Raw genomic sequence first — 27,458 nt, forward strand, 5'->3', positions numbered from 1 at the left:
TATTTTCATTTTATTTCTCTATTTCCCACATATTCATCCTTTTAACCTTGATATCTATATCCAGGTAATTCTCACTGTAAGGGAACAATAGAAGTCACTTAAACATTTTGCCCAGTCTTCCCCAGTGCTACAGTATAATATCACGACCAGGACAGTGACACTGACAGAACCCAAACTCACTCAGACTGCTCCAGTGTTATTTATACTCATTTGTGTGCATTTGTATATTAAGTTCTGCACATTTTTATCAGTCTTGTAGGCCCATGTATCTGCTGAGAGAGTCAAGACCTGAATAGTACCAGTACCACCGGTACCAGGATTCAGCATGCTGCCCGCTGTAACCACACCCACATCCCGCCCTCCCATGTTCACCCTGTCAACCACTAGTCCATCCTCATTTAGCCTTCGAATTGTTATGCCTCACCCTTGTAGCACCTATCTGCATCCTAGTCCTCCTCCCCTACTTCCTGTTACTACTCTAGCTTCACGTCACCTAAAATGGAGTTGATCTTTGGAAACTGCCAGTCAAGAAGGACTGGGTTATATTACTGATTGAGCAAACTATCGGAAAGCAAAAACACAGAGTTCGGGGGTTTGGGTGCACACAGCTCTAATGCATGCATATCCACGGATGGGGAATTCTGGGAATTTTATAAAGCTTCATTAAACATAAATGTTGACTCCTGTAAAAGCAAAGGAAATGTTTCTTACGTTTCTAAGACCAGCAAATTTAGAATGACAAGGTTCAGCATCTCCCATTTACAAAAAATTTGTTATCCACCTCAAGAGACTTTAGTCATCCTACATCAGGACATGGAAACCCATTTACTTCAAGAAATATTTCCCAGGCTGGGAATTTAGCTCAGCAGCATTAAGGCCTGCCTGGCAAGCACAAGGTTGTGAATCAATCCTCAGTATCACAAAAAAAAAAAAAAAAAGAAAGAAAGAAATGTTTTCTCCTTGTAAACCATTAGAAACACCATCCTTTACTTGAATTTAAAACCCAAAGAATGAAGTGCTAGTTATAAAAATTCAATTTTGAAAGTAAAATAAAAGGTCTGAGCACATTTCACAACACTAGGCAGTAAGAACACAGGTGGAATTCATACCTGCAGAGCTCAGGAGGACGCTGAAATCTGTCCCTCTCTGTGATTCTCCACTCTCATTATTGGCCTCTTTTTCAGTATCTTGGTATCGATCCCAGTTAGAGATGATTTTTCTTTTAGAATAATTTCCCTGTTCATCATTCTCTTCTCTTTGGATTTCTGTATCACTGTCATCTTCAACCTGTAATCATTAGAGACAAATCAATAAGCAGGCAGTAGAAATCTTGATCTTGGTAGCCTTCTTGGGAAAAGAAAACAAAACCAATACACAGGTCTCACAATGAAGAATAAATCTGTAAACTACACTGTCTTTGGATATTAAATATTTCCAAAGAATCCCATTATATCAGCGTCTTCTTTTAGGGTAAATTTTTCAGTGAGCATTGAAAACAAAATTGACAAGTGCCCGCCTGAACATTCATGCACCTGACCTCTGTAAATCCTTCCCTGTGTTTACTATTTCAAATAACTGTTTTGTCTTGCCAAAATAATCAAGGTTGTAAGAGTATTAAATTCAAAGGACTTTAGAATGAAAATCAACCCTTTCAATTTATAAATTTTACACGTTTTACAAACACGCTTTATAAGCTTTAAGCAGATGGATACTAGAAATGTTACGGTCTTGGACATTATAAGAGAGAGATTAAGAGAGCACGTAGAAAAATGCAGACTGTGAAAAGATAAAAATCCTAGATTCAACAACAAATAAACTGAAAAGGGAAAAATGGCAGGGGAGAAGAGAGAAATCCATAGATGGAAACAGCTTAATGGGCGAGGGATGCAGCACCATTCCTTGTGCAAATGTACAGGACTACAAAAGGCCCTAGCTTCCATGTCTGGAACGTGCAGAAAATATTTTGAAACCCAATTCAAACACTGTAACTGGAGAAAATAATCACACTGAGATAACTAGGGAAATATGAGCAATGACTACCTGATTATATTAAAGGTACACAGTTTATTTTGTTTGATATGATACTGGCATCATGATTTCCACATGTGTTCTTACCTATAAAATGCAAACATTAAACAACTGATGGAAAGAAATGACACTTGGGCCAGGTGTGATGGCACGTGCCCATAATCCCAGCTAGCACAGAGGCTTGAGATAGCCTGGGCAACTTATGAGTAAGCACCAAAATAAAAAAGGGCTGGGTACCTGGAATGTAGCTCAGTGGATGTGCCTAGCATGCATGAGACAGCCCATGGGTCCGATCCCCCAGTGAACATACACACATACACCCCAAAAAAGGACATAAAGGCTGTGCTTCAAAAAGCAAGTGGAGAGGAACAGTAGGTAGAAAGAAACTGCACAACTGATCATTACTGAAGCTGGATGATGGCTATAAAGAAGTTCATTACACTGTACTGTTCTTTTATATACTCTGGCATGCTTGAAAGTTTTCATGATACAACATGAACACACTCTCATCAGCTTGAACCACTGGAGGTACATGCATTACTGTCCCATTGGGTGACTTTGTTGTTGTTTTGAGACAAGGTCTTGCCACGTAGTTCAGGCTGGCCTTGAACTCACTTTGTATCCCAGGCTGATCCTGAACTCTGGGCAATACTCCTGCCTCAGTCTCCCAAGTGCTGGGATTACAAGCATGCAAAACTAGACTTGTACATTTTTTTAAAAAATCAATATTCTCCACCTCTCCATTTCGATAAATTTCACTTCATATAATACCCAAACTATTTCTAAACCCTCAAAAACTTTCCTTAATGGGCTATTTTTCCAAATGAGTACCTGATCTAAGATTACACACTAAACTAGTTGATGGTTCCTTAAATCCCCTTGAACTCATTATAAATCCCCTTGAATCTAGCACAATCCTCTTTGTTTTTGTTTTTGTTTTTGTTTTTGTTTTTGTTTTTGTTTTTGTACCAGGGATCAAACTCACAACCTCACACTTGCTAGGCAGGCACTTATACCACTGAGCCAAATCCCTGGCCCCAATCCATATCTCTATAATGCTGATCTGTTGACAAAGCAGTCAGGAAGAGAACAGAGTCCAACTTCATTTGTCTCCTTTCTTCATGGTATTTTACAGTATTTTTTTAAAGTCTAATACTAGCTATAAACTAATCTCTAAAAAACTGAGATACCCAATTGAATCCAATTTAATATTTTTTGGCTAAAATATATCATAGATAGTACTCTGAAACTTACACTGTGTCACATCAGGTAATGCATAAATGGATGGACCCATGTAGCTGACCCACCAGTGAACAGATATGTCTTCTCCTCCCATCTAAGAATTCGTCTATTTGTTACTATTTTGTTTCACTGCAGATTTCATTTCCCATCAACCATTCACCCAACAAATTTAACATTAGTCAATAAGCCTCACTCAAATTCTACAAGCTTTTGTGAAACCATGGACTAATGGCTCTTTCAAGATCACTTTCAGCATCGAAATATTCATCATAACCCTCCTTGTCTTGTTTTGGCAACCTACATGATAACCTAGGGATTATAAAACTGCCTGAAACCTAGAGGTTTCCATCATTCCTGCTATTTCTGAGAACCAAAAGATACTCGCAGATTAAAGGTATGTGATTAAAGGAGATCTGCTATACAAATTACTAGGAACATTGTAAAGGTACAGATTTGCAATTGGTGGAAAATTAGGGGAAACAATTAGTGCTAAAAATACTAGTAGGGTTTGGTCTGGAAAATTCAATATTCTTTTGTCATCCCACTGGGTAAATAAAGTTCAGAGAGCCTTCTTCATTCAGTCCAAAACCTTTCAACATAGCTGTAACACATGGCAAAAATGTAAACCTGGGCAAAATAATCATTTGAGCCAAAAGATGATTATGATCTGAAACACCTGAGGAACTATTAGTGCACTAAAATAAGCACTAAAATGGCAGGCAGGGGATCTAGAGAGAATAAATGGCCTCACCAATACAATCATTAATACTTGCTAAGTGCATATAATAGGTTGGTCACGCACAGATGAGTAACTCACTAACCCCAAATTGGAAGAATCACCAAGCAAGAACCCATCGCTCCTACCTCAATACAAACACAAGTAGAAACAAGGAAGTCATTAAGCCAGCATCACAAGAGAGTAGTAAGAATAAAGTTTAGAAGACATGGTGTAGAGTACAGTGTGCCTTAAAAACTCCAGAGGTTTCACTTCCACAAAGGCTCACTGTGGACAGATCCAGGACAAAAAGAAAAAATAGTCAAAGCCTCAAGAGACAGACAGAACAGACAGAGCAAATGAGAAAAGACTGATTCAATCAATGTGAAAATAAAGCACCATTTTATGTTAACATCAGTTCTAAACCAGTAGAGTAATTTTCCTGTAACATTCCAGGACAAAATTCTGGTCACGGGTTGCAAGGTTCATAAAGTAATAAGGCATAGGTTACCAACAGAGTAACAATCTAAGATATATTATTTGATCAAACTACTACCGAGTCATTCTATGCCCCATGACCACCCATACACACACACACACACACACCACCCACCTCATACTTAGAACAAGTTGAGATTCTCAACTAGAAAAGTAGTTTGATGCTTCAGAAGGTCTCCTAACAGCCAACGGTCAATTTGACTTCACCCTCCCTACAGAATGGACATGGAAAAAGTTATTCCACAAATGACTACTCAAACCTGACAATAATCTAAGACTCTCAGGGAGAAAAAGCTAGGACAAAAAACATGGCAGCTTGGGCTGGGGCTATAGCTCAGTGGCACAGCATCTGCCTGGAAAAAGCAAGGTCCCAAGTTCAATTCCTGGTACCAAAACAAAAGCAATCCTCCTGCCTCAGTCTACAAGTGCTGGGATTACAGCAAAGTACCACCATGTCCAGCCCATGTTAACAAATTTCTAACCCATGTTCCAAAAAATAAAAAGCTTCTCTACTACCCTGCTAAACAGAACACTGTATCACCATAAGGAACTACAGGCTACATTCAGTTAGGTAAATGAGACTCAAACTCATTAAACTCATAAATATCTTAAAATGTCACTATAATCAGTAATTACAACCTCCTTCCTTATCTATTTATCAGCACAGCTAGCAGAGTACAGAATTTTTGTGTCTTACTACTTAATTCACTTCAAGTAACAGCATTAAAATTATTAGATATTCAAGAAAACAGCAAAAAATGATGAGTAAATAATCCATATTCCAAAAATAACATATCGACTCTATTTCGCTCTCAAAACCAAAACCAATAATCCTTTACACATACACACACACAAAACATATTAAGACATAATTCAACCAAGTTTCTCCACTTTCTAACAAGCTTATCTTCCCCTTAGTAGCCATTACCACATTCCTCATTTCCATGTGGCAACCTCCCAAAACCGCCAACTGTCCCTTCAAGGCAATCCGGGCTACTGTTAGCATGTGCCTCCGTTCTTCCAGCCGCTGTCCACTAAACAATCCCAGTGCCATTTCACACTTTAAGGTGTTTGTCACAGTAGTGCCCATCAATCTGGTACCAAAATCTGTTTAGTATTTGTTTTGGGGGGCTTCAGTAACAAAGAACCCAAACTAGGCAGCTGAAAACAAGAGAAATATTCCCTTATATTTATGGAGGCTAGAAGTCTGGAATCCAGGTCTCAGCAAGGCTGCTTCCTTGTCAAAGTTCTGGGGAGAACGTGTTCCATGAATTTGACCTGGTTCTTGGCAACCGAGGCAATTCTTGGCATTTTTTGGCTTACAGACACCACTGTCACCTCCACCTGTCTTCACAAAGCCCTCGCTCAGGCACAGGAAGGTGGCCGCATGGGCACACAGGAACCCCTCTTGTTCTTCTCTCATGAGAACACCAATCACACTGGATTAGGGTCCATCTTAACCATGTATGACTTCACTTTACCTTGAACACTGCCAAAGAACCTATTTCTGAAGGCCACTCTCATAGATAACGGAGGTTAGCGCTTCCACATATATCACAGCTTCCACATATCACAGCTTCTGAAGGACACAATTCATCCCACAACAGGAGGAGAAAAGTTGGTGAAAAATAGCGGAAAACTATACATCCCAGAAGCTCAATGAACTCCAAGTAGTATAAACACTCAGCAATCTACAGATTCATAATAAAAATGCTGAAAGCCAAAGAGAAAATCATGAAAGTATCAAGAGAAAATGAGTCCTCATCCCAAGGCAACCACACAAGGTGAGGGGCTAACTCCTCAGCAGAAACAACAGCAGGTAACATTCAAAGTGCTTGAAGAGAAAACTGTTAACCAGAACCCGATATCCAGAAAAACTTTCAAAAAGCAAAATGCATTCAGAGATAAACAGAAACTAAGAAAACTTAATGTGTCTTAAGAAACACACTAATCTAAATTCTTTAGGCTGGGGAACAAAAGTAACTCTGAACAGTCATTCTAATCCACATGGGGGAAAAAAGGCACCAGTAAAGGTATTATATACCTGTAAAGGATGCACCCCTTCTGCTCTCTTCCCTGAACAGACTTAAAAGCAACTTCATAGAACAATTCGCATATAACTGTACTGCTGGGTCTGCAGCACCCAGAAATAGACCTGCCAGCCAGCACACAGGAGGTGAGTGGCACAACACTAGACAACGAAGTGACTGCGAACGGGCTCGCTGGTCAGGAAGAAACGGGATATGCCTACTTCCCATTCTTCTCTCTGATTCTTTAAAAGATAAAACTTCACAAGGTAGTGAGCTGGGGATGTGCACCCCTCCAAATTATGCTGCTCCTCCACCACCTTCTTGTTTGTTAATCATTAGCATTACTGGTTCTGAGTTTCTTAAATTCCTCACAACAGACTCAGTATACTAAGGACTTGACCAGTTCTTCTCCCTTTTAACTTAAAAAGTAAAATACAATCATGATAGTTCAAGACATCTTTCTTTAATTAAAACTCTTAAATGGCCCTTACCTTTCCATTTGCTCTTTGCACTACATAACTGTCAACAGTCAGTCAACAAGCATTTCTTGAGTAGTTACTGAATGCTGGCACGGACTCAGGCTCTGGGATGACCATCAAGACAGACATGATCCCCAGGCTTAAGAACTCATGTGTAACATGATACGTGCCACTATAAGACATTCACATTACAAGAATATCAAAAGTACCATCCACAAGAGGGAAGAGGATGGGGGACATCGTTGGGACCAGTTCTGTGAGCCAGAGAGAAACGAGAGGAAGGCGTCTCAGGCTGAGGCAAGGAAGGACGGGGACAACTCCTGGGTGGGGTTGGTGTAGGGGAGGAAGGGACCACAGCGCCTGCTGGAAGGCAGTTCCACAGTCAAGGCAGACAGAAGGACCCCTGGCTGCCCCAGCAGCGGACCAAGGTATGATAGCTGGTCAAGACAAACCCAGGAAGGCCAACAGCGGGCAAGTCAGAAATTTGAAAAACATGTCTGAGGCTTCGAGAAAGACAGCAGCAATGGTTTTTAGCCTCCCTGTATCCTCCCATAAAAATCATGAAAGCAAGTTAGGGTGGCAAAATCAAACATCTAGAGAAAGCAGCCACAGGATCTGAGGAGATAATGTTCTTCACACCTGTCTCAATACCTGCAAGGCTGCTGCCACCATTGGTGAGACGCCAAGGGAGACAGTGGGCGGCTGGCAGGCTGAGCTCCTGGTACACACAGGGGCGTCTCCGCAGTGCATGGCAGTGCAGGGAGCGGGTCTCACTCCACCAGTCAGGGACCTCTCAGGAGCTCACAGAGGAGCTCAAGGGACTGCCTGGGTCCTCTGGACTGAAAAGGAAAGAACCGACCAAAACCCCACCCAGAAGCAGAACACAAATAATACAGACAAAGGAAAAAGAAAGGTCAACTATGAAGCGAGGAGTTCATCTGTCTGGAGAGGTAGAGTCCCAATTTTTATACACCTCAGAACAAAAGAAGGGGCTTCAGAGCCATAGCTGTGAAAGGTACTACACAGCATCTCCCTTCTAAAACCTGGGGACCACCTTCTAAAAGATAAGCAAACTGATTTCACATGAAGACGAGCAACACCAGAGGATCCTAATCAAACCCCACACCAAAATGTTATTACAAGGAAAAAGATAGTAAGAGTAAGCTCATATATTATCATCAGCTCCAGACCATAAGGTACGCATCTCTCTCCCTTTCTGGCCCACACCTCTCTCTATTCTCCTGGAATAAATAAATTCAAAATATATATATATATATATACACACACTTTGCCAGACAGACGCTGTGCCACTGAGCTATATTCCCCCAGCCCTGAGTATATACTTCCAAAATGCTAATAATGCTCTTTATGGACCATGGGATATAGCTCAGTGGCACAAGCACCTGCTTTGCAAGCACAAGATCCTAAGTTTGATTCCCAGTACCAAAAATAAATAAATAAAACTTATACCTCTAAAAAATAAATAAGTAAGCCTTATACCTCTAAAAACAAGAGAATAGAATCATTTTGTAAGTTCCACCAAGTTTGCAAAAATGTTTTATTACAATACAATTTCATAAAGAATTTAAAAATTATACCCCATAGCCAGGCGTGGTGGTGCATGCCTGTAATTCCAGCACTCAGGAGGCTGAAGCAGAAGAATCCTCGTGAGTTTGAGGCCAGCCTGGGCTACAAAGTGAGTTCAAGGCCAACCTGAAACCTAGTCTCAAAAAGACTTCCCACTGATCACTGGTGGAGACAACACAGGAATCTTCAGTTGGGTGTGCACCATTGGGAGCAATCAGTGACCACTCTGCACCCCGTTTCTGCAGCCTGTTGCTGGACTGTCTGCGACTCCTGCTGATGGACTGGCAGACAGCACCGCTGAGATGAAGCTGTGTCTAGTGGCTGCAGTGCTCCTGCTGCTTGGCATGGAATGGGCCAAGGAGGAGGACAAGAAGGAGGATATGGGCACAGTGTTTGGCATCGACCTGGGGGCCACCTATTCCTGCGTCAGGGAGTTCAAGAATGGCCGCGTGGAGATCATTGCCAACCATCAGGGCAACCACATCATGCCATCGGATGTGGCCTTCACCCCCGAAGGGGGGCAGCTGACCAGTGATACAGCCAAAAACCAACTCATCTCCAACCCCGAGGACACTGTCTTCAACACCAAGCGGCTCATCGGGCACACTTGGAACGACCCCTCCATGCAGCAAGACATCAAGCCCTTGCCTTTCAAGGTGGTTGAAAAGAAAACTAAACCATACATTCAAGTTGACACTGGAGGTGGGCAAACCAAGACATTTGCTCCAGAAGAAATTTCTGCCATGGTTCTCACTAAAATGAAAGAAAGTGTGGAGGCGTATTTGGGAAAGAAGGTTACTCATGCAGTCTTTTACTGTACCTGCCTACTTTAATGATGCAAGCAACCAAAGATGCTGGAACAAGTGCTAAACGCAACGTTATGAGGATCATCAATGAGCCGACAGCAGCTGCCATCGCTTATGGCCTGGATGAGAGGGAGGGAGAGAAGAACATCCTGGTATTTGACCTATGTGGTGGAGCCTTCAATATAGCTCTTCTCACCATCGACAATGGTGTCTTCAAAGTCGTGGCCACTAATGGAGATACTCACCTGAGTGGAGAGGACTTTGGCCAGCGTGTCATGGAACACTTCATCCAGCTGTACAAAAAGAAGACTGGCAAAGATGTGAGGACGGAAAACAGAGCTGTGCAGAATCTCTGGCATGGGGTAGAAAAGGCCAAGAGGGCCCTGTCTTCTTAGCATCCAGCAGGAACTGAAATTGAATCTTTCTATGAAGAAGACTTTTCTGAGACTCTGACGCAGGCCAAACTTGAAGAACATGGACCGTTCCGCTCAACCATGAAGCCTGTCCAGAAACTGTTGGAAGACTCTGACTTGAAGAAGTCTGATATTGATGAGATTGTTCTTGTTGGTGGCTCCACTCGAATTCCCAAGATCCAGCAACTGGTTAAAGAGTTCTTCAATGGCAAGGAGCCATCTGGTGGCATAAACCCAGATGAGGCTGTAGCCTATGGTGCTGCTGTCCAGGTAGGTGTACTCTCCAGTGATCAAGATACAGGAGACCTGGTACTGCTTAATGTACGTCTTTACACTTGGCATTGAAACTGTGGGAGGTGTCATGACCAAACTGATTCCAAGAAACACTGTAGTCCCTACCAAGAAGTCTCAAATCTTTTCCACAGCTTCTGATAATCAACCAACTATTACAATCAAAGTCTATGAAGATAAGCAACCTCTGACAAAAGACAACCACCTCCTGGGTATGTTTGACCTTACTGGAATTCCTCCTGCTCCCCATGGGGTCTCCCAGATAGAAGTCACTTTTGAGACAGATGTGAATGGCATTCTTCATGTGACAGCTGAAGACAAGGGTACAGGGAACAAAAATAAGATCACAAACACCAATGATCAAAATCACCTAACACCGGAAGAGATCAAAAGGATGCTCAATGATGCTGAGAAGTTTGCTGAGGAGGACAAGAAGCTCAAGGAGCACATCGACTCTTGGAATGAGCTGGAAAACTATGCTCACTCTCTAAAGTACCAGATTGGAGATAAAGAAAAGCTGGGAGGCAAACTTTCCTCAAAAGACAAGGAGACTACAGAAAAAGCCATAAAGGACAAGATTGAATGCTGGAAAGCTACCAAGAACCAAGATGCTGACATTGAAGCCTTCAAAGGAAAGAAAAAGGAATTAGAAGAAATTGTTCAGCCAATTATCAGTAAGCTCTATGGAAGTGCAGGCCCTCTCCCGACTGGTGAAGAGGATACAGCAGAAGAGGAGTTGTAGACACTGATCTGCTAGCGTTGTAATATTGTAAATACTGGAACTTTCATTAGGAGAAAATTGAGAGAACTTAAGTCTCGAATGTAATTGGAATCTTCCCCTTGGAGTGGAGTTGAAGATGCTACAGCCCAAGTGGCTGTTTCCTGCTTTTTATTAGCAGCTGCTCACATGTCTTGGGGGGAAGAGGGGACAAATTGGCCATTCTAAAAAAAACTGGGTAAAAAAAGTTGGGTCAAGGGTGTGTGTTCACCTCAGAAATGTTCTATTTAACATTTGGGTCGTGTACATCTGTTGTAGGAACTTTTTTTAACCATAAATGACACCAATAAATGTTTGTTATTTAAAAAAAAAGATTCCCCCCCTAAAAGTCCACCCTCAACCTTTACAGGCTAAATCTAAAAAAGAACGGTTATAAAGGCTCATCTTGCTCAGAAACATCAGCACAGGACAAGCAGGAAAGACAATCTTAGAACCAAGGCCAAGGTCACCTGGCCTTGAGAAGCTGCTGTACACAGACATTCACAGCAGTTACTCACTCCTCTCCTAGTTCTACCTTCTTATAGGGGCTACTCTGTCTCAGTAGTAGATAAAAATGAGAGACATAAAAGAGTAAGGACTGTTAGTCAAGAAATGGAGACAGTACACCCCTCTTCTCCATTCCCAGCACCTCACTTTTTGTTGTCTATCAAACAAGAGTCCCTCTGATGTGAACAGTAACCATTATGTGGCTGAGAAGGAATGTATTTCCTAGGTTCTTTATCATAATGACGTGCACAGCACCATCAGATCAACAAAACAAATTTTAAATATGCAGTACACAGTAAACCTCTAGAATAGCACTAGCCAGGGAGGCGGCCTCTGATGGCATCTGTTTATCTCCTGCTGTCCGCTGTCCCCTGCCTGCCTCTCCACTCTGAGCAAAGGCAGTGTCTTGGCTCCCAAGTTTCCCTTTTCCCTTTCACAAAGCATCTCAGCAATACTATCTGAGCTACAAAAACCTGTATCTTCTGTAAAGTATTTCTAAAGGATGTTTTTGATCCAGTCCACAAGCTTTTCCATCAAGCCTGTGAAACTGTATTGGCTAAATCCATCTCTGGACATATGACATGGGTATGTAATAAAGACATAAGGTAAACCTTTGTAAAAGACAAAAGGTTTCTAAACTAGGCTGTTTCTGAACTATAGCCCCAAGATATTGGAGAGGCTGAGGCAGGACTGTGTAGCCGGGAATTCAAAGTTATCCTTGGCAACACAGTGAAACCCTTCATTTAAAAAAAAAAAAAAATGACAGGTTTCTTAGCACTGAGTTCAAAAACACTGCCTCTAAATTTCCTACTTATAATAAGATATTCACCCAAATCTTCTCACCTGCATTCACTCAATCCCCCTCAATCACCCACTCAGTCTGGGTGATTGAGGTGGCTCAATTCTCTGGTAGAGTGAACCAAAGTAAAGCACCCACACATGCTGTCTGCACACAATGAAGATCTCGCCTTGTTCTAATAAAGGTAAGCCATTTCCACTGTGAACTTTCTCCTTATCTGTTCCTGAGAAAGGTCTGCCACTTAAGATTTCTCATATAATGTCCTGTTGCCATGTAGCTATCAATTCTCTAAGAAACTAAGGACCAAAATAAGTAACTTCTATTTCTTCTAGCAAAAGTTATGAACAAGCACTAGTGTCTTATCACAGTTCTTCTGTATGTTACTGTCCTTTATCTAATGCAGACAACAAGTTCAATAGATTCTTGATTTCATAAATGCCTTAAAGGTCTTATTATTACAGTAAATCCCCAACTTACAAATGAGTTCTGTTCAGAGACAGTTGGGTTCATCTGTAAACTGGCAAACTGGGGCCGAGGATTTAGCTCCTAAATTCAATCCCTAGTACAAACAAACAAACAAAAAAGTCACTGTAAACTGACAAAATGAGCCTTACACAACACATCAGTGAATCTGATACAGCAGACCAGAAAGTTTGCAACTCAAATGTTCGTAAATTGGACAGGCTGTAACACCCTTTTCTACTTTTATAATAGACATTCTTGCTGATGACTTTTTTTGCTTCACAATATAAATCCAGGGAGGCAATATGGAAATTACCACTTCCCCAAGGGCATCCTTGCTCTGGCTGACGCCCCAGTCTCACAGTGCTTTCAAATTCGCACTGTCCCTCACAAAGAATTGGTCAGAATTAGTGAATGTGAATGCTCACATTTTAGGGCAATAAAAAGTGCAAGCGCAGTGCTCAAGGAGAAGAGAGAAGGGTCCCTGCAAAAACAAGAGGGCAGCAGCAGCAAGGTCAGCGGCGGCCATCTCTTGTGTCTTCTGACCGTAGATCCAGGCTGCCCCATCAAAAACCCACTCATCTCGTGTTGGGAGATGAGCGTCGGTACAGGGCTGGGCTTGAGCTTGTGTGAGACTGGTATCAGGTGCCAGGCTCCACTTGTTCTTGTACAGAAAGGTATCAGGTTCCAGGCTGGGGAGCTGCTGCCGTGGTTAACAACTCTCCACAATGGACAGGTCAGCCCAACTGCCTGGCCACAGAGCCACAGTAGGCTAGGGCCTCCCACCCCAGCTAGGCTTCAGAGGCGAAGAATGAGGTTCAGGGAAGCCTTGCTTAAGGGCTTAAAACCAGAAAGAGTTTTGTTTCTTTTTTTTACACAGGGTCTCACTTTGCAGTCCACGCTGGCCTCAAACTTGAGGTGATCCCCCTGGGTATCAGCTTCCCGAGTGCTGGGATTATGTGTGCACCATCATGCCCAGCCAGAATGAAAATCTCTTAAAAATATATCCAAGATTTTTACAAATGTGTCTCTTTACTGGGATAAATTATGGTAAAAATAAAATAATTCTCTGCATAAGATATCTTAAGTCTAACATCTTTGTGGAGGTTCTGCTCCAAACCCACAATTATCAATGGAGAAAAATAATGAAATTATTTAATTGGCAGGAAAGAAGTACAAGCCACAGACTATGGATCTAAGAATCAAAACACACACATACACACACACACACACACACACACACACACACACACGGACTCAAATAACCAGAGCCTCATGCATGCTAGACAAGAGCTCTGCCACTGAGAAAAATTCCAAGCCAAGAACTATCTTCTATATGTGAAACAACTTTCCTACTGAAAGAAAGACATCCTTCAAAGCTTCCTCACTCAATTATCTTATTCATTTCACTAAAGCCCTGGAAGATAAGCAAGACCTTACAACAATCAAGTATGTGCTTATAGGTGAAATGTATTCCAAACAGTTCAAACACCCACTCCAAAACCTGTCAACCACACAAGTGAACAAAATCCTACTGAAACTTATTTTAACCACTGGAAACAGCAGGGCCATGGGATGAGATAATGGCTTGATAGGAAATCACTTACAGCAAGATTCAAAAAAACAACTCAGAGCAAACAAAAGGCAATCAGCTGCTAATAAACTGGTGGAGAAGGGGCACCTACACAAAACAAGGCCCAAACTCATGCCCTAACCAGGAAAAGGTGTTAGATCTGCCACTTCACATAAAAAAAGGGGCCTACCAGAATTCTCTTTCTTTTAAGTGCCTGCTTTATATGAGGACAGCCCATATATACACCCTGATCAAACACAACGGGATGAGTCCATAGATGAATCATTTGAAAAGTCCTCCTCTGTGCAGATTCCAGCCAACATCTGGAAAATAATTACACACCATCCATGCTTCCACCATCTCTGGCATTCCAGCAGTTAAAACCCCTTCTCTGAATTTCTCCTTTACATTTCTTCCCCCAACAGAGAGCATGTATAAAACGGTTATAAGCTCAGAACCCCAAAATGTGCTGTACTTATTACTGAATGTTCCTTTATAACTTGTTCTCTTTCTGTGAAGCTTGTGGAATTGCCAGTTAAGTTACAATCTTGGAACATACTCACTCACCATGTAACCCCCTCCTGCCTCCCTGGTTCCTGTAAAACTAAACCAAATTACTTTTTTTTTTTTTTTTTTTTCCAAATTACCTTTTATGGAGACCCTGAACCCTCCCCTTGTGGCTTGCTACTTTATACCTCCCTGTAGCCCCTGGCTCGGTGCACACTTCCCTGGCTGCTTGCTGGGACAGTGTTTCCACTGAGCTCAGCTAGTAAAGTGCGTCCTTTTTAATTTTTGGAGTCTGTCATTTTTCTGCCCATATCAAAAACATGTATCTTTTCTCTTTTGTGGGCTAGCCAAGTTTATTTTATAGTAGGATCTTTCCCTCATCTTTGTGAACATTTACACACGACATCAACATGAAAAGAAAGTGTCAATCACAATATTCTTGTCAGTGGTTCCCCTGCAAGGCAATAGGAATCAAATGGCAACTACTGTAAAATTTATTGTCATTCCTGCCACAAGTATTTTGTAAACAGAGTGAGACAGCACTGTCTGCAATGAAGACAAGTGCATGCACTAAACCTGAAACCTACTTTTGCCGCACATGTGTGATATTTGAAAGGATTTGGCTAGCAAGTCTTCCTGAAGAACTGTTTACTCTAGTTCCCCAGCCATTAGCTGAATAACATAATGGGTACATATTAGCAAAAACTCCTTTCTTCTCATACCTATTTCAATCAGAATAAAAAAGAAAATGTACTTTTCACAGTGATTCAAGAGAGCATTTCCCCCACATCAGGACAGAATACTATAATCTATATTTCCCTTCTGCAGCTCTTTTCAAGTGTGACCTTTAGGAAGCTCTTCCAACATTAGGAAGGAAAATTTTTTAATTAAAAGAAAGGGCAGCAAAGACGCCTGAGGAAGGGAGAAAGCTTTTACCTTGCATTAGAGAAAGGTGGATTTTCTCAAAGCTTCTGATCCATAAGGACAAAATGCAAATCCCAGGATCAAGATTATATGGTAGGGCAGGCAAGCTAAGGACCTTGAAGCTGGGCTGTGGGAACTGTAAGCATGAATATCTGTGTGTTTCCAAGATTCCCTTGGAGTTAGCTGTACCAACATAATATGTGTCTTACCTTTTGCATACATATGAGGTTATCTATCTCCGCTTCATAGAAATTTAAAGTAACATTTAATTCCACCTTCTCTAGCTCTCTACTTAAGTGTCTACTCTTTGGGGGGGAAAATGTACAATCAAATTCTAGTAATGTTGTCCTCTCACAAGAAAGTCTGTGGATTTAAAACTGTAACCTAGGGCTGGGGTTTTAGCTCAGTGGCATAAGTGCCTGCCTGGCAAGCACAAGGTCATGTGTTTGATCCCCAGTACTACAAAAATAAATAAATAAATAAAACCGTAACCTAAATTTCATTTGGAATGGATTGGAAAAGGCAAACTCCTGTCAGGTTACAAGCTCTAAGTTAGGCAGAATAAAAAATGCATCGTACTGTAATGTACATACCAAACAAAGCTCATCTGACTCCAAAATGCACTCCACCGAGACTGCTAGAGAGACAATAATGACTAGATTGGAGTGACTTGAAATGTAAAGCAAAACACTGTTATCAAAATTTTGGCATGGAGAAGAGAAGAAAACATCTGGAGTATGATACAAAGATAGCTCTAAATGAGTCATCACAGTGGTAACCCTAGAGAATGAAAGAACAGGAAAAGCTTGTGGAAAACAGAATATCTCCCCCCCAAAAATGCCACAATCACTAGCAAAATAAACTTTCCTTCCTTCTACACAATCCCCAAGACAAGTGCCCAATCATTAGCCACAGGATTTAGTGTATTAAAGAGGGATAGGGAGACACATTATAATTGGAGACAGATGATTGTGACTGATTGTGATTGTTCCTCATCTTATATCTGGTGACCCTGAAGCCACTCAAAATCAGGAAGAGCCTGGAATGACAGTGCATGTCTGTGAGTCCAGCACTCTGGGAGGCTGAAGCAGAAGGATCCCAAGCTCAAGCCCAGCCTGTGCAATTTAGCAAATTACTGTCTCAAAAAATAAAAAGATTATTGCAAAGAATGAAACAGAAGGAGAGAGGGAAAGTAGTGAGATTCTAGTCCAACCAGAGTGGCCACTTTCAAAAGCTAGCCACACCCAGGAACTTAGCTGCAGCACCCAACTGAAGCACTACAGGTTTACCTGCCTGCCAAAGTGCACCCTCCTCTGTCTCCCCTCAGTGGCTGATGACTTCCACCCAAGTGCTAAGACTGTTCGTAAGAAAAGCAGCAGTCTTCTAGAACTATTTCCCATTTAGAATCCGATAAAAATGACAACCAGAAGGCTCCCAACAATTTGTATTTATACAACAGTAAAACACAAAGTTCTGAGTTCAGATAAATTATTTCAGTCATCACTGCAATCAAAGCACAGAACAGTGCCTTCACCCACAAACTTCCACCAGCCACCCCTTTGCGATTAACCTTGCCTCTCCTCTCCAACCATGGCCAAACTGTCACTTTTTTTCCAGAATGTCACATAAATAAAATCATACAAGGAGCAGCCTTTGAAACTCTTCTCTCAGTAGAGTCCATCTGAGATTTGCCCATGTTCTTTGCCCATGTTATTGCTAAGGTTTATTCCATTATATGTGCATCCATTTACCAGTTAAACCATCTCTGTGTCTCTGGCTTTTGGCAATGATGAGAAAAGCCATTATTAACACACATGTAAGTTTTTCTTTAGGTATGTACATACCTTGAGTAGTTTATGTTTAACCTGACAAGCAACTGTAAGGGGTTTTTGGGGGGGCGGGGACCAACAGGGATCAAACCCATGACCTCACACTTGCCAGACAGGCACTGTGCCACTAAACTATATCCCTGGCCCCAAGGATTTAATATTGTCAGGGTTTTTTCTTCAAATATTTTTAATCAGATTTTATTTTAGTACATTTTAGATGATTACATTCATCATAGAGAATTTTAATTTTTATTTTATTAGTACACGATTGTAGCACATAATAATTACATTCATCCTGAGTAGATGGTATATATATAAAACACATCTTAATTCTTTTATAACCTTTGACCTCCCTCCCCCCACCATCCACTAGTCCCCTTAGCTTTTGCAAAGTCCTGTCTACCTGTTTCCTCTTAACCATCTTTCATTTTGCTCTTTATTTAGACTTGAGGTTTTTCATATAAGAGAAACCATGGGATATTTAAGCTTGTGAGTCTGATTTATTTCACCAAACATTATGATCTTGAGGTGCCTACATTTTATCCTTCTTTGTGGCAAGTTTATCCTTCTTTGTGGCAGAATAATACTCCATCTGTGTTTAAATACCAAGTCAAATTTGTCTTTTCTTTTGTGAATAGGAATGATAGTGCATACCTGTGATCCCAGCACTCAGGGAGACTGAAGCATGAGGATCACAAGTTCAAGCCCAGCCTGGGCAATTTAGCAAGACACTGTCTCAAAAAATAAAAAGGGACAGGGATATAGCTAATAGAATAAGTTCCATATCTACTTCCATATCTAAAAAACTTCACCTAACCCAAGGTCATAAATATTTTCTCCTACATTCTTTTCTAAAAGAAGATTTATTCTTCTATTCATTCTAAAACAGTTTAGGGGGGCTGGGGATTTAGCTCAACGGCATAAGCGCCTGCTTTGCAAGCAGGCAGTTGTGAGTTCGATCCCTGGTACCAATAAAAATGAAAAAGACCCAATAAATAAAACAGTTTAGGTCATGTAGCACAGTATAATAGGTGCTTTAAAATAACTGATAATTCTAATATCTGGGTCATCTTGCAGTTGGAATTGATTGTCTTTGGCCTGAAAACTGGTTACATTTCCCTGGTGTATTGTGATGATTTTAAATACTATTCTGATATTAACTTGCTTAGATTCTGGGTCTTATTAAAGACAGTTCTGAACAGCTAAAAATACAGTAGTTTACTAGTACATGTAAACAGTTATTCTCAGAGAATGCTCATTCCAAATTAGATAAAATACTGGACCACTTCCTCCACAGTCTTGAGATTACTGTCCATTCTATCAAGCCACGGACCTGGTTAGGTCCAAACAGCAAGTTTTGCATATAAGGGTCCCAACATTAATTCTGGGGGCTCCTGTGACTGCTTTGGGTCTCCCGCCCAGAAGCTCAAAGTGAGCCTGAGTCTTGGACCTGTCCACTCACAGAATGCGGTGGATGGTCCCTGCAGCTTTCCCTCTCCAGGGCTCTGCAAGCCTGTCCCAAAGACCGGACTTCCTCGGCCGTCCTACTTGCCCTCATTGGGGCAGTGGGGGCTGGCTCAGAGGCCCTCACTGAGGATGAGGCTCGGATGAGGCTTTCTGCCCCTCTGGACTCTGGACTAACCCCACCCCGAGAGCTCCCGGGATGAGCCCAGGGGGTCTCTCCACACCCACACCCTCCCGCTCGCATCTCGGCGGCCTTCTGGACGGACAGCTGGGCTCTCCTGGACCTCAGCCGCCTCCAGGCTGCGGCGACAGCTCTGCTGGCAGCCCCGCTCCGCCCCGGGCCGGAGAGGAGACCAGGCCTGACTACCACGCGGCCGCCAGCCCTGCCAGCCTGCCCGCTTTCCTGCCCGCCTGTGACCCTCAAGTAACTGGTCCGCAGGCTTCAGTCGCGGGCACGATGGATGGGCGCTGGCCGCCAGTCTGTCCCCCTCCACGGCGTCGCCCGCCCGGGGGCTTCTCTCCCTCGAGGCCCTTCTCTCAACCAGATGCCACAGGCAGGGTCAGCTGGAAACAGCTGTGCTCGGTAAGGTCACTGCCGCCAAGGCCCATTCCAGCCCGGTGTGGGGTGCACCCTGTAACCCTAGCACTGGGGAGGCTGACATCGCAGGGTCATCGTGAGTTGAGGATACACAGCCTGGGACACACAGCGAGTTCAAGACCAGCATGAACTACAGAGCAAGACGCGGTCCCAAAAAAAAGATGACCTGCTCTGCCGTGCAGGCTGCTGAGGGCATCAGAGAAACCCCGTATCTGAAATTCTTATGGCAATGTCTTTGGCAAAGTTGTTTATACTCATGCTGGCTCCTTTCACTAGTGGTAAAATAGAAAAATATATTCAAACAAGCACTCAGATAACAAGGGCACAGCCGAACCTCTCCTCCTTCACTGAAAATAAGAAAAGCATAAAACCTGCCCCAGAAATCCAGCGGGAACATTGGAAGTGGCCCTGTGCTTAACAATGAAATTGTGACTCCATCACATAGTAACCGCTGAGAGCCTTTACTATCTCAGGAAGGGAAAGAGCAGTTAACCAGACTCCTGACCCCCAAAGGGCTTGCACTTCCTCGGGAAGTCAAACAAGGAATACATGAACAAATATACAGTGTTGGTGTAAGCACACAAGACACAATAACTTCAGGTGGTGATTAATGCCATCAAAATAAAGAAGGTAACAAAATGGAGACAGTGGGGGCCACCCTGCTGAAGAAATCTGTAAGGACATGATGGTTTTGGTTTGTTTTGGGGGTACTGGGGATTGAACTCACAACCTTGTGCTTGCCAGGCAGGCACTTATGGTGCTGAGCTACATTCCCAGCCCTAAGGACGTGATGGTTACGCAGAGAATCACATGGAACATGGGAACATGCTGTGCAAGGGTCTGAAGACGGAAAAGCAAATTGATCAGGGAGCAAGTTCTGCAACCCTCACAAGCAGCACTCTACCACATTCAAGAATCAGAACTCCAGTCTGTCTTAAGGCTGTATTAACCAGGAGCAAACAGCAAGGAAATGAACTCCCAGAAGTAAACAGGCCACAAGGGATCCCACAGAGCATAGTAAAGAAATTGAACTTTAGTCTTTGTTTTTTGTTTTGTTTTTTTTTTTTAAGGGATCCCACAGGGCATGGTAAGGAATTTGAATTTTAGACTTTGGGGTTTTTTTTTAAGAAACAGGGTCTCACTATGCTGCCCAGGATCCTAGTCTCAAGGAATCCTCCTTCCTGTTTCTGCTTCCAGAGTAGCTGGGAACGGCATATGACACTGCGCCTGGCTCTCAACTGTATTCTGTGATAAGAAGGCAAAACTATGGAGACATGAAAAATGAGAGGTTTGATCTGGCCATCTTTCTCATCCTTGATCCCAACTGAAAGAACTCTCTTCATTTTGACTCAAACTTTTTGTAAAAAGTGCCTGTATGGTGGCAGTATTCAGGTTTTTAATGCCCAAAACACTAAATATTTGTATAGTACGTTTAAATGAGGATATAAGTATTTACATCAAATTACATATAGAACTCTTTTAATGGATATTCATAGTGGAAATAAATGTGTGTTCGCCACTTCACAGACACACTAAACCATCTCTTTAGATTTATTAGGTTTCCAAACCATTTCAAAATATTTTGCTGAAAGTTTAGAATGCATAAAATAATGAATTCATAAAATCTGGCATCCTGAAACAGGTTGAAAGATATTAAAGCAGTACATTTTTGCTCTTACTAGTAACAAACTTCGAACTTATTATATATCAATGATGCAATCCTTTTTAAAGTCAGTTTTTCTTAAAAGATATATTTTATATATCATATAATCAGTTGAGTAGATGTTGCCTGATAGACTAAGTGCTTTTATATTGGAGGTGATTTTAGCTCAGCAGTTCAAGCCTGGTAAGTGCAAACTCATGAGTTCATCCCCAGTACAAAAAAAAATTAATTCTTGGAATTGACTTTTCAAGCCAGTGAGTATTCCTCAAAGTTTATAAATTCTTAGGCAACTAACAGAATAGCATACTATTACAGAATCTAGAATTAAAGCACCTTGTATTGTGTGCTTTTAAAGTTACTCAGAGTTTTAAAGCATAGAGTAATATTTTATCTCATATTCAAGTTACATTTCCCATTTGTTAGTGTACATGTGCTACATGTTTTATGAGAAATGTTTAATATTACTCTGCAAGTTAGTTCTATACACAGCCATTTAGTAAACACTGCCGGTGTAGTTTCTCAAAGGAAACATTCTGTGCTGCACCTTGCTGCGTGACAAATAGCTGTGTAAGGAATTAAAACCACACGTGTGTTAAGGTTGCCTCAGTATAATAAGATGTAAAATGAGAGACACGCATTGCACAAGTGATCATTCAGCACTAGATCTAAAGCTGTGGTTTGTATGTTCGGCACAGAATAAATTAAAAGATTTTTTAAAACCCTGCCTTCAAATTCAGAACAAAATCTAGTGCTCAGATCTACTTCATTCTTGGCCCTATTTGAGGAGAAATCAACACAAAGCCAAATTATAAATTTAGAGCAGCTTTAATCCATCTCCAAAATAATATTACTTACATTTTATAATTTTATAAATAATACTCCTAGATGCTAAGTTATTTATTCCTTCCCTATCAGTGTTTAGCCTTTGTGTGTTTTATTGGGAGCTGAGCCTGAGCTAGTATCTGCATTATAAAAAAGTCACCAAACACGCTGCAATGAATCCCAGATACCCACAGCCTCCTTCAATGATTACGAAGAATCTGCCCATCTCATTTTTATTCTCTCTCCTCCTGCCCCTCATAGACACACACTGAGTGACCACTATGTCAAAGGAACACAGGGCCAACTGAAAGTGTCCTTCCAATGGCCAAAGCAGGAATGACTTGGCCAAGAAAGTAAAATAGTATTGGATTATAGTACACTGTACAAAATAAATATTCATGAGTGCATGCTAACCTAAGTGACTAAGTCAATAAACCAATGAGGCAGACAAATCTCCCACACAGAAGAATTTTAAATAGTTTATGTAAACACACTACAGGAGGGTGTCGTGCAGACTGCAGCATGGAAGGGGGACGGTGGAGAAACCCGGTAAACGCTTCAGTCAGCTGACCAGGGTTCATATCAGCTGTGAGGAACAATGTTGATGCAGATGGAGGGGCGTCAGCCTGCAGCATACCAGATTAGTGCTCCTCAAAGCTACCCAGGTAGCAAAACTAAGGAAAGCTGAAACAAGGTCACAGCCCAAGAAGAACCTGAGGAGACGTGACAACTAAATGTAGTGTGGTTCCCTGGACAGGAATCTGGACAGAAAAACATTAGGTAGAATCTAAGGAAATCTGAACAAAAGGTGACTTAATTAATAATAATGTGCCAGTGGGTTCAGTAATTGCAACAAGTGTGACACACAAATGTGAGATGCTAACAATGGGAGGAACTAGGTGCAGGATTATAAGAACTCTATCCTAGCATCTCAGACATGGTGGCATATGCTTGTAATCCCAGCACTCGGGAGGCTGAGGCAGGAGGATTGCTACAAGTTCAAGGCCAGCCTGGGCTACAAAGTGAGTTCAAGGCCTGCCTAAACTATATAGCAAAACCCTGTCTCAGAAAGATAAAAATAAATAGAAAGTACCTGTTAGACATGCTTATCTCTTCAACTAAGTTCATCATAGCAGTATAGTTACTCTTATGAGAGAAATGGGTCTGATGACAAGAATAAGTATTATGTAGATTTCAGATTTTTTTTTTTTTTTTTTTTTTTGTCGGTACCAGGGATTGAACTGACAACCACATTCTTGCAAGGCAGGTGCTTATGCCGCTGAGCTAAATCCCCAGCCCCTAGATTTCAGATTTTAAATCTGAACAAAAGTGAATGCTATATGCCCAGAGCTTAAAATAACCCATAATTCTATAACAATGGCCCAGCTGTAGGCTGAACTTAGACATGATCGACCTTATTCAGCTCAGATATTTGGGCAACGGGTTAAAAGCGCTTAGATATGTGAATATTTTAAGGAGTAAAGTGAATATGTTTCTTATTGACCATAAGAAAAGCCCTCTTTTTTAAGAGGGCCCAGGTTTAAGAGGTTAAGAAGCAATCTCATTCTCTGGATGGCTCCTCCAGGAAAACAGGTTGTTCAGTCAACAACTGAAGTATGAAATGAGTATTTCCCCACCCGGAAAATGCTGGGCTACTTGCCCCACCTGCTGTTCACAGCTAAAATTGCTCTGGTTGCTGGTTCATCACAGAACACAGGTTCGATAAAGGAGATAACATCCAAGGGTGGTCTGAATTTCTTTTTCATTTTATTTTTCATGGTAAGGGAATCGAACCACAGCTTCTGCTTAGCAGGTCCTGTAACAGTAAGCCACACTCTGGGACCGTGGCCTAAAATTTTCTTTTGTTTTGTAGTTAGAAAAGGGCTTGGGAATTAATACACCTGATTCGTCCTTCGTTTGACACAAAGACAATAGTGCTTTGTCTGATTATGCCAAATTATACAATTTTCTTGTCCCTGGTTTGGTTTTGGTTTTGTTTCTAGACAAAGTCTTGTTGTATAGTGCAGGCCAGCCCTGAATTTACAAATTGCCCAGGCTAGCCTCAATCTCAAAATGCTCCTACCTCAGCCCACTGAGTGCTGGGATATCAGGTTTCGTTTGGTTTGGTTTGGTTTGGTTCACTTTGCATTGTTTTATTTGCAGAACTGGGCATTGAATGTAAGGGTTTTCATACTGATCTACATGCCCCGACGTACACATATATACATAATTTGTTTTTAATTTTGAGATAGTGTCTCATTAAGTCACACAGTGGCCCAGTCTGCACTTGAACTTGCAATCCTCCAGCCTCAGTGCCCAGAACATTGGCACTGCAGGCATACACCACCTCCCCACACCCCAGCCTGGCCTGCTGTCTGTAAGGTGTCTGTTGATAGTAGGACACACATTTTATGCCCTCTTCACAGTGACCTCAGGTTCCTATTGGGAGTGTTTTAAACCGAAGAGCCATTCTTCAGGCCCCAGCTCTGAGCACACCCAACTTACACAGATGCTTTTAACGCTAATACTCATTTCTTTAAAAACGAAATCTTGAGCTGGGTATGGTGGCACATGCCTGTAATCCCAGTTCTCAGGAAGCTGAAGCAAGAGTATCACTGCAAGGCTACATAGAGAGTTCATGGTCAGCCTTAACTGTACAGCAACACTGTCTCAAAAAAAAGAAGAAGGCGAAAAGAGCCAGCATAGTACTGCCTGCCTGTAATTCAGCACAGAAGGCTCAGGCAGGAAGATCACCAGGAGTTTGAGGCCAGCCTAGGCTACATAGTGAGTTCAAGGCCAGCCAAAACTACATAGCAAGGTCCTAAAAAAAATTAATTGATTTTTTAAATCTTTCAGTCAGAACTTGAAGAGAAATGAAGCATTATTACCATTTGAGTCACTTTTAAGAAACCTTCACTTTCAGAATGTACACTCCCAGTACACTGATTCTAATGCAAAAAAAGAAAAGAAAAAACCACCACAGAGTACCTTTAATTATTGTAAACCACTCTATCAAAACCCTGCCTCTAAATAAATAAATAAATATTTTTTTAAAAAAACACTCTGAAAGTCTAACAGTATTTGTATTTCTAAACTTCTAAAACTGAGTGGTCACTTAAGCATTTTTCATATTAGTATTGAAAGAGATAATGAATTTACAATTGTCTGCTAAAAATGTTCTGAATTTAGAAGGAAAAAAGAAATTGAGAAAGGAAGGCAAATGTCACGTGTCACAGCAGCTTAGCAACCTGGATGCTTACGGAGCGCTGAGAAGGGAAGGCAGGTTGTAACGTCTCTGGGAGTGGAATGATACAGTGAAGTCACATCCCTGGACTTCAGGGTCCTCAGCAGCAACTTTGATTGCTAAGTTATTTGGTAGAAACCTTAAATGTGCATATCTGCCTTTTACTGCACTTTTTACCATCTCCAAAGGCAAAAAAATCCATGTTGAATAAACCAGAAAAGCTTAAATCAACAGATCTAAAGGGTGAACTAAAATTCAGTACAGCCCATGTTGCTATATATTAGAAACGATATATATTCTTAATGAGAAAGCATGAAAAGTAGTTCATAATAGTTGTAGGAAGGAAAAATTATGATTAGTCACTTTAATCACTCATTAATGATAAACTAAATCTCACACTAAAAATTAGAAACCTCATGTTCAAATATCAACCCCACCCTAACTGTTGAGTTGTATCCTTAAAAGGCCCTAAATCCACCCAACTATTATTTCTTCACCTACAAACTCCATTTAACACCTCTCACCTCCTTCACAAGTAGGTTCTGATAATCACTTAAATATGAGGATAACTTTCAAGGGTCTACTCTGAAGCAGCACTTGGTTTCAATTAGTTTCACTTATTTCTCTTTAATCGTGAGCGTAATGCCTGCTTATAGCAACAAAATTCAAGTCAAATACTTCACAGAGATGGAAAGAAAAAAAGAAAAAGTCCCTCATCTGTCAAGAAAACTGTTTTACCTCACAGTCTTGGCTACCCAGCAGTATGCGAGTCTCTCCATGGAACTGGAGTGACACTAGAATAACTCTTCTGAAGTAACTTCTCCTCTGGATTGGACACTTCCCGTAACTGTCCCATTCTACAACCACTGCTCAGTATTCCAGTTTCCAGGCTTTCCGTATGGTAAAGAATGTTGCAATGGACAATCACATACTCTCTGCTAACTTGTTCAGACAGATCTGTGAGATAAACGCCAGCTATAGAATAAGTGGGTCACAAGCTAAATTTTGATGTCAGCCTGTTTCACTTATGGATTTTGGAATTCTCATCAAGAGAGCAGAAGAATAAGGTCAGCATATATTGCATATGATCACTAGTGATGGTGGTGTTTTTTGCAGGCCAGGGTGTCACCAAGTTGCCCAGAGTGGGCTCAAAGTTGCAATCCTCCCGCCTCAGCCTGTGAGAGTACTGAGTCGACAGTTGTTTTTTGTTTTTTTTTTTTAATTTTTATTTTGAAAGTATACAACAGAATAAGTCAGAATAAAGCCAACTAAGATCATACAGTGAAATTGGTACAAAACTTCACAGCAGGTTACCGGGATAACAGTAATAGGTATCACAGTATATTTTGTTATCTTTATAATAGTTGTTCTTTCAATCCCGTATATCAAAATGAGATGAAATATAGAACACTATAGAACTTATCAAAACAGAATATTGAATAGAGCAGTACCACTAATAAGAAAAGAACATAACAGTAATAAAAATATTTGCCTTCAAAGAAATGGTAGAAGGAAGTCCCCCTTATTTGCTATGGTCAAGCTCCCAGGAGATGCTCAGATTTCTGGTTCCCACTTGCTAATGAACGGGGAGGGGAGGAGAAGGAGGATAGGGGAAGTGGGATATTTGACTCTAGGCTATGTAGCAGTAGGTCCACTATTGCTAAGCAGAGAGGCACAATGGTCATTTGTTTTCACTGCGTCCTCAGTTCCAACATGGCGTGGATTGTACTGAGTCGACAGTTGTTGCCACCATGCCCCACCCGTTTTTTTGTTTTGTTTTGTTTTGTTTTGTTTTGTTTTGTTTTGTTTTGTTTTGTTTGTACTGGGGATCAAACTCAGTACCTTATGCTTGCCAGGCAGGCACTTATGCCGCTGAGTATATCCTTGCCTCCCCTCCCTGAAGTTTTAAAAAGCATGGTCAGAAGGTTTTTCCTCCATAAGAAAGTCTATCTTGAAGAAATTAACATAAATGTGTAAATATTTTAAACAAGCTAACTTAACTTTCCATCGTCTCTCTGAAACAAAGAACCTACAATTTCTACTTGGCAAAAGAAAAAACTTATTGACAATAACACTGAAATACAAGAAGAAACTTAGTACTGACCTAATGTTACAGCCATACAGAACACTAATAAAATGCTGGTGTGTTTTAATTCTCTGCCTTAGAAACAAGAAAAGTATTTACGTAACTCCATTATAGATAGAAACACACACACACTA

The 27,458-nt window shown here is 41.4% G+C and overlaps 3 protein-coding genes and 1 non-coding gene across 4 annotated transcripts in view; 2 read left to right on the plus strand and 2 right to left on the minus strand.

Moving 5' to 3' along the window:
- Nucleotides 1-27,458, minus strand: part of Aven (apoptosis and caspase activation inhibitor) — a 208,375-nt gene that overhangs the window by 172,060 nt on the left and 8,857 nt on the right. Inside the window, exon 2 of the mRNA XM_063250327.1 lies at nt 1,110-1,287. Within this exon, the coding sequence (XP_063106397.1) occupies nt 1,110-1,287 (178 nt within the window). The remainder of the gene's footprint in view (nt 1-1,109; nt 1,288-27,458) is intronic.
- The window catches only part of Chrm5 (cholinergic receptor muscarinic 5), a 78,253-nt gene that overhangs the window by 26,888 nt on the left and 23,907 nt on the right, over nt 1-27,458 (plus strand). The window lies entirely within an intron of this gene.
- On the plus strand, nt 8,840-11,194 carry LOC100730290 (endoplasmic reticulum chaperone BiP-like). The gene is given in 4 exon segments (XM_063250326.1): nt 8,840-9,388; nt 9,390-9,415; nt 9,417-10,121; nt 10,123-11,194. Coding segments are annotated over 4 exon segments (1,947 nt in total). The 5' UTR covers nt 8,840-8,881; the 3' UTR covers nt 10,832-11,194.
- Nucleotides 24,368-24,493, minus strand: LOC111758503 (small nucleolar RNA SNORA11). Its single transcript, XR_002792688.1, has one exon. It is a non-coding gene; the product is annotated as a small nucleolar RNA SNORA11 (small nucleolar RNA).

Source organism: Cavia porcellus, unplaced genomic scaffold, assembly GCF_034190915.1.
Source record: "Cavia porcellus strain 051 isolate PalLab524CR breed Dunkin Hartley unplaced genomic scaffold, mCavPor4.1 scaffold_6, whole genome shotgun sequence".
Classification (NCBI taxonomy): domain Eukaryota; kingdom Metazoa; phylum Chordata; class Mammalia; order Rodentia; family Caviidae; genus Cavia; species Cavia porcellus.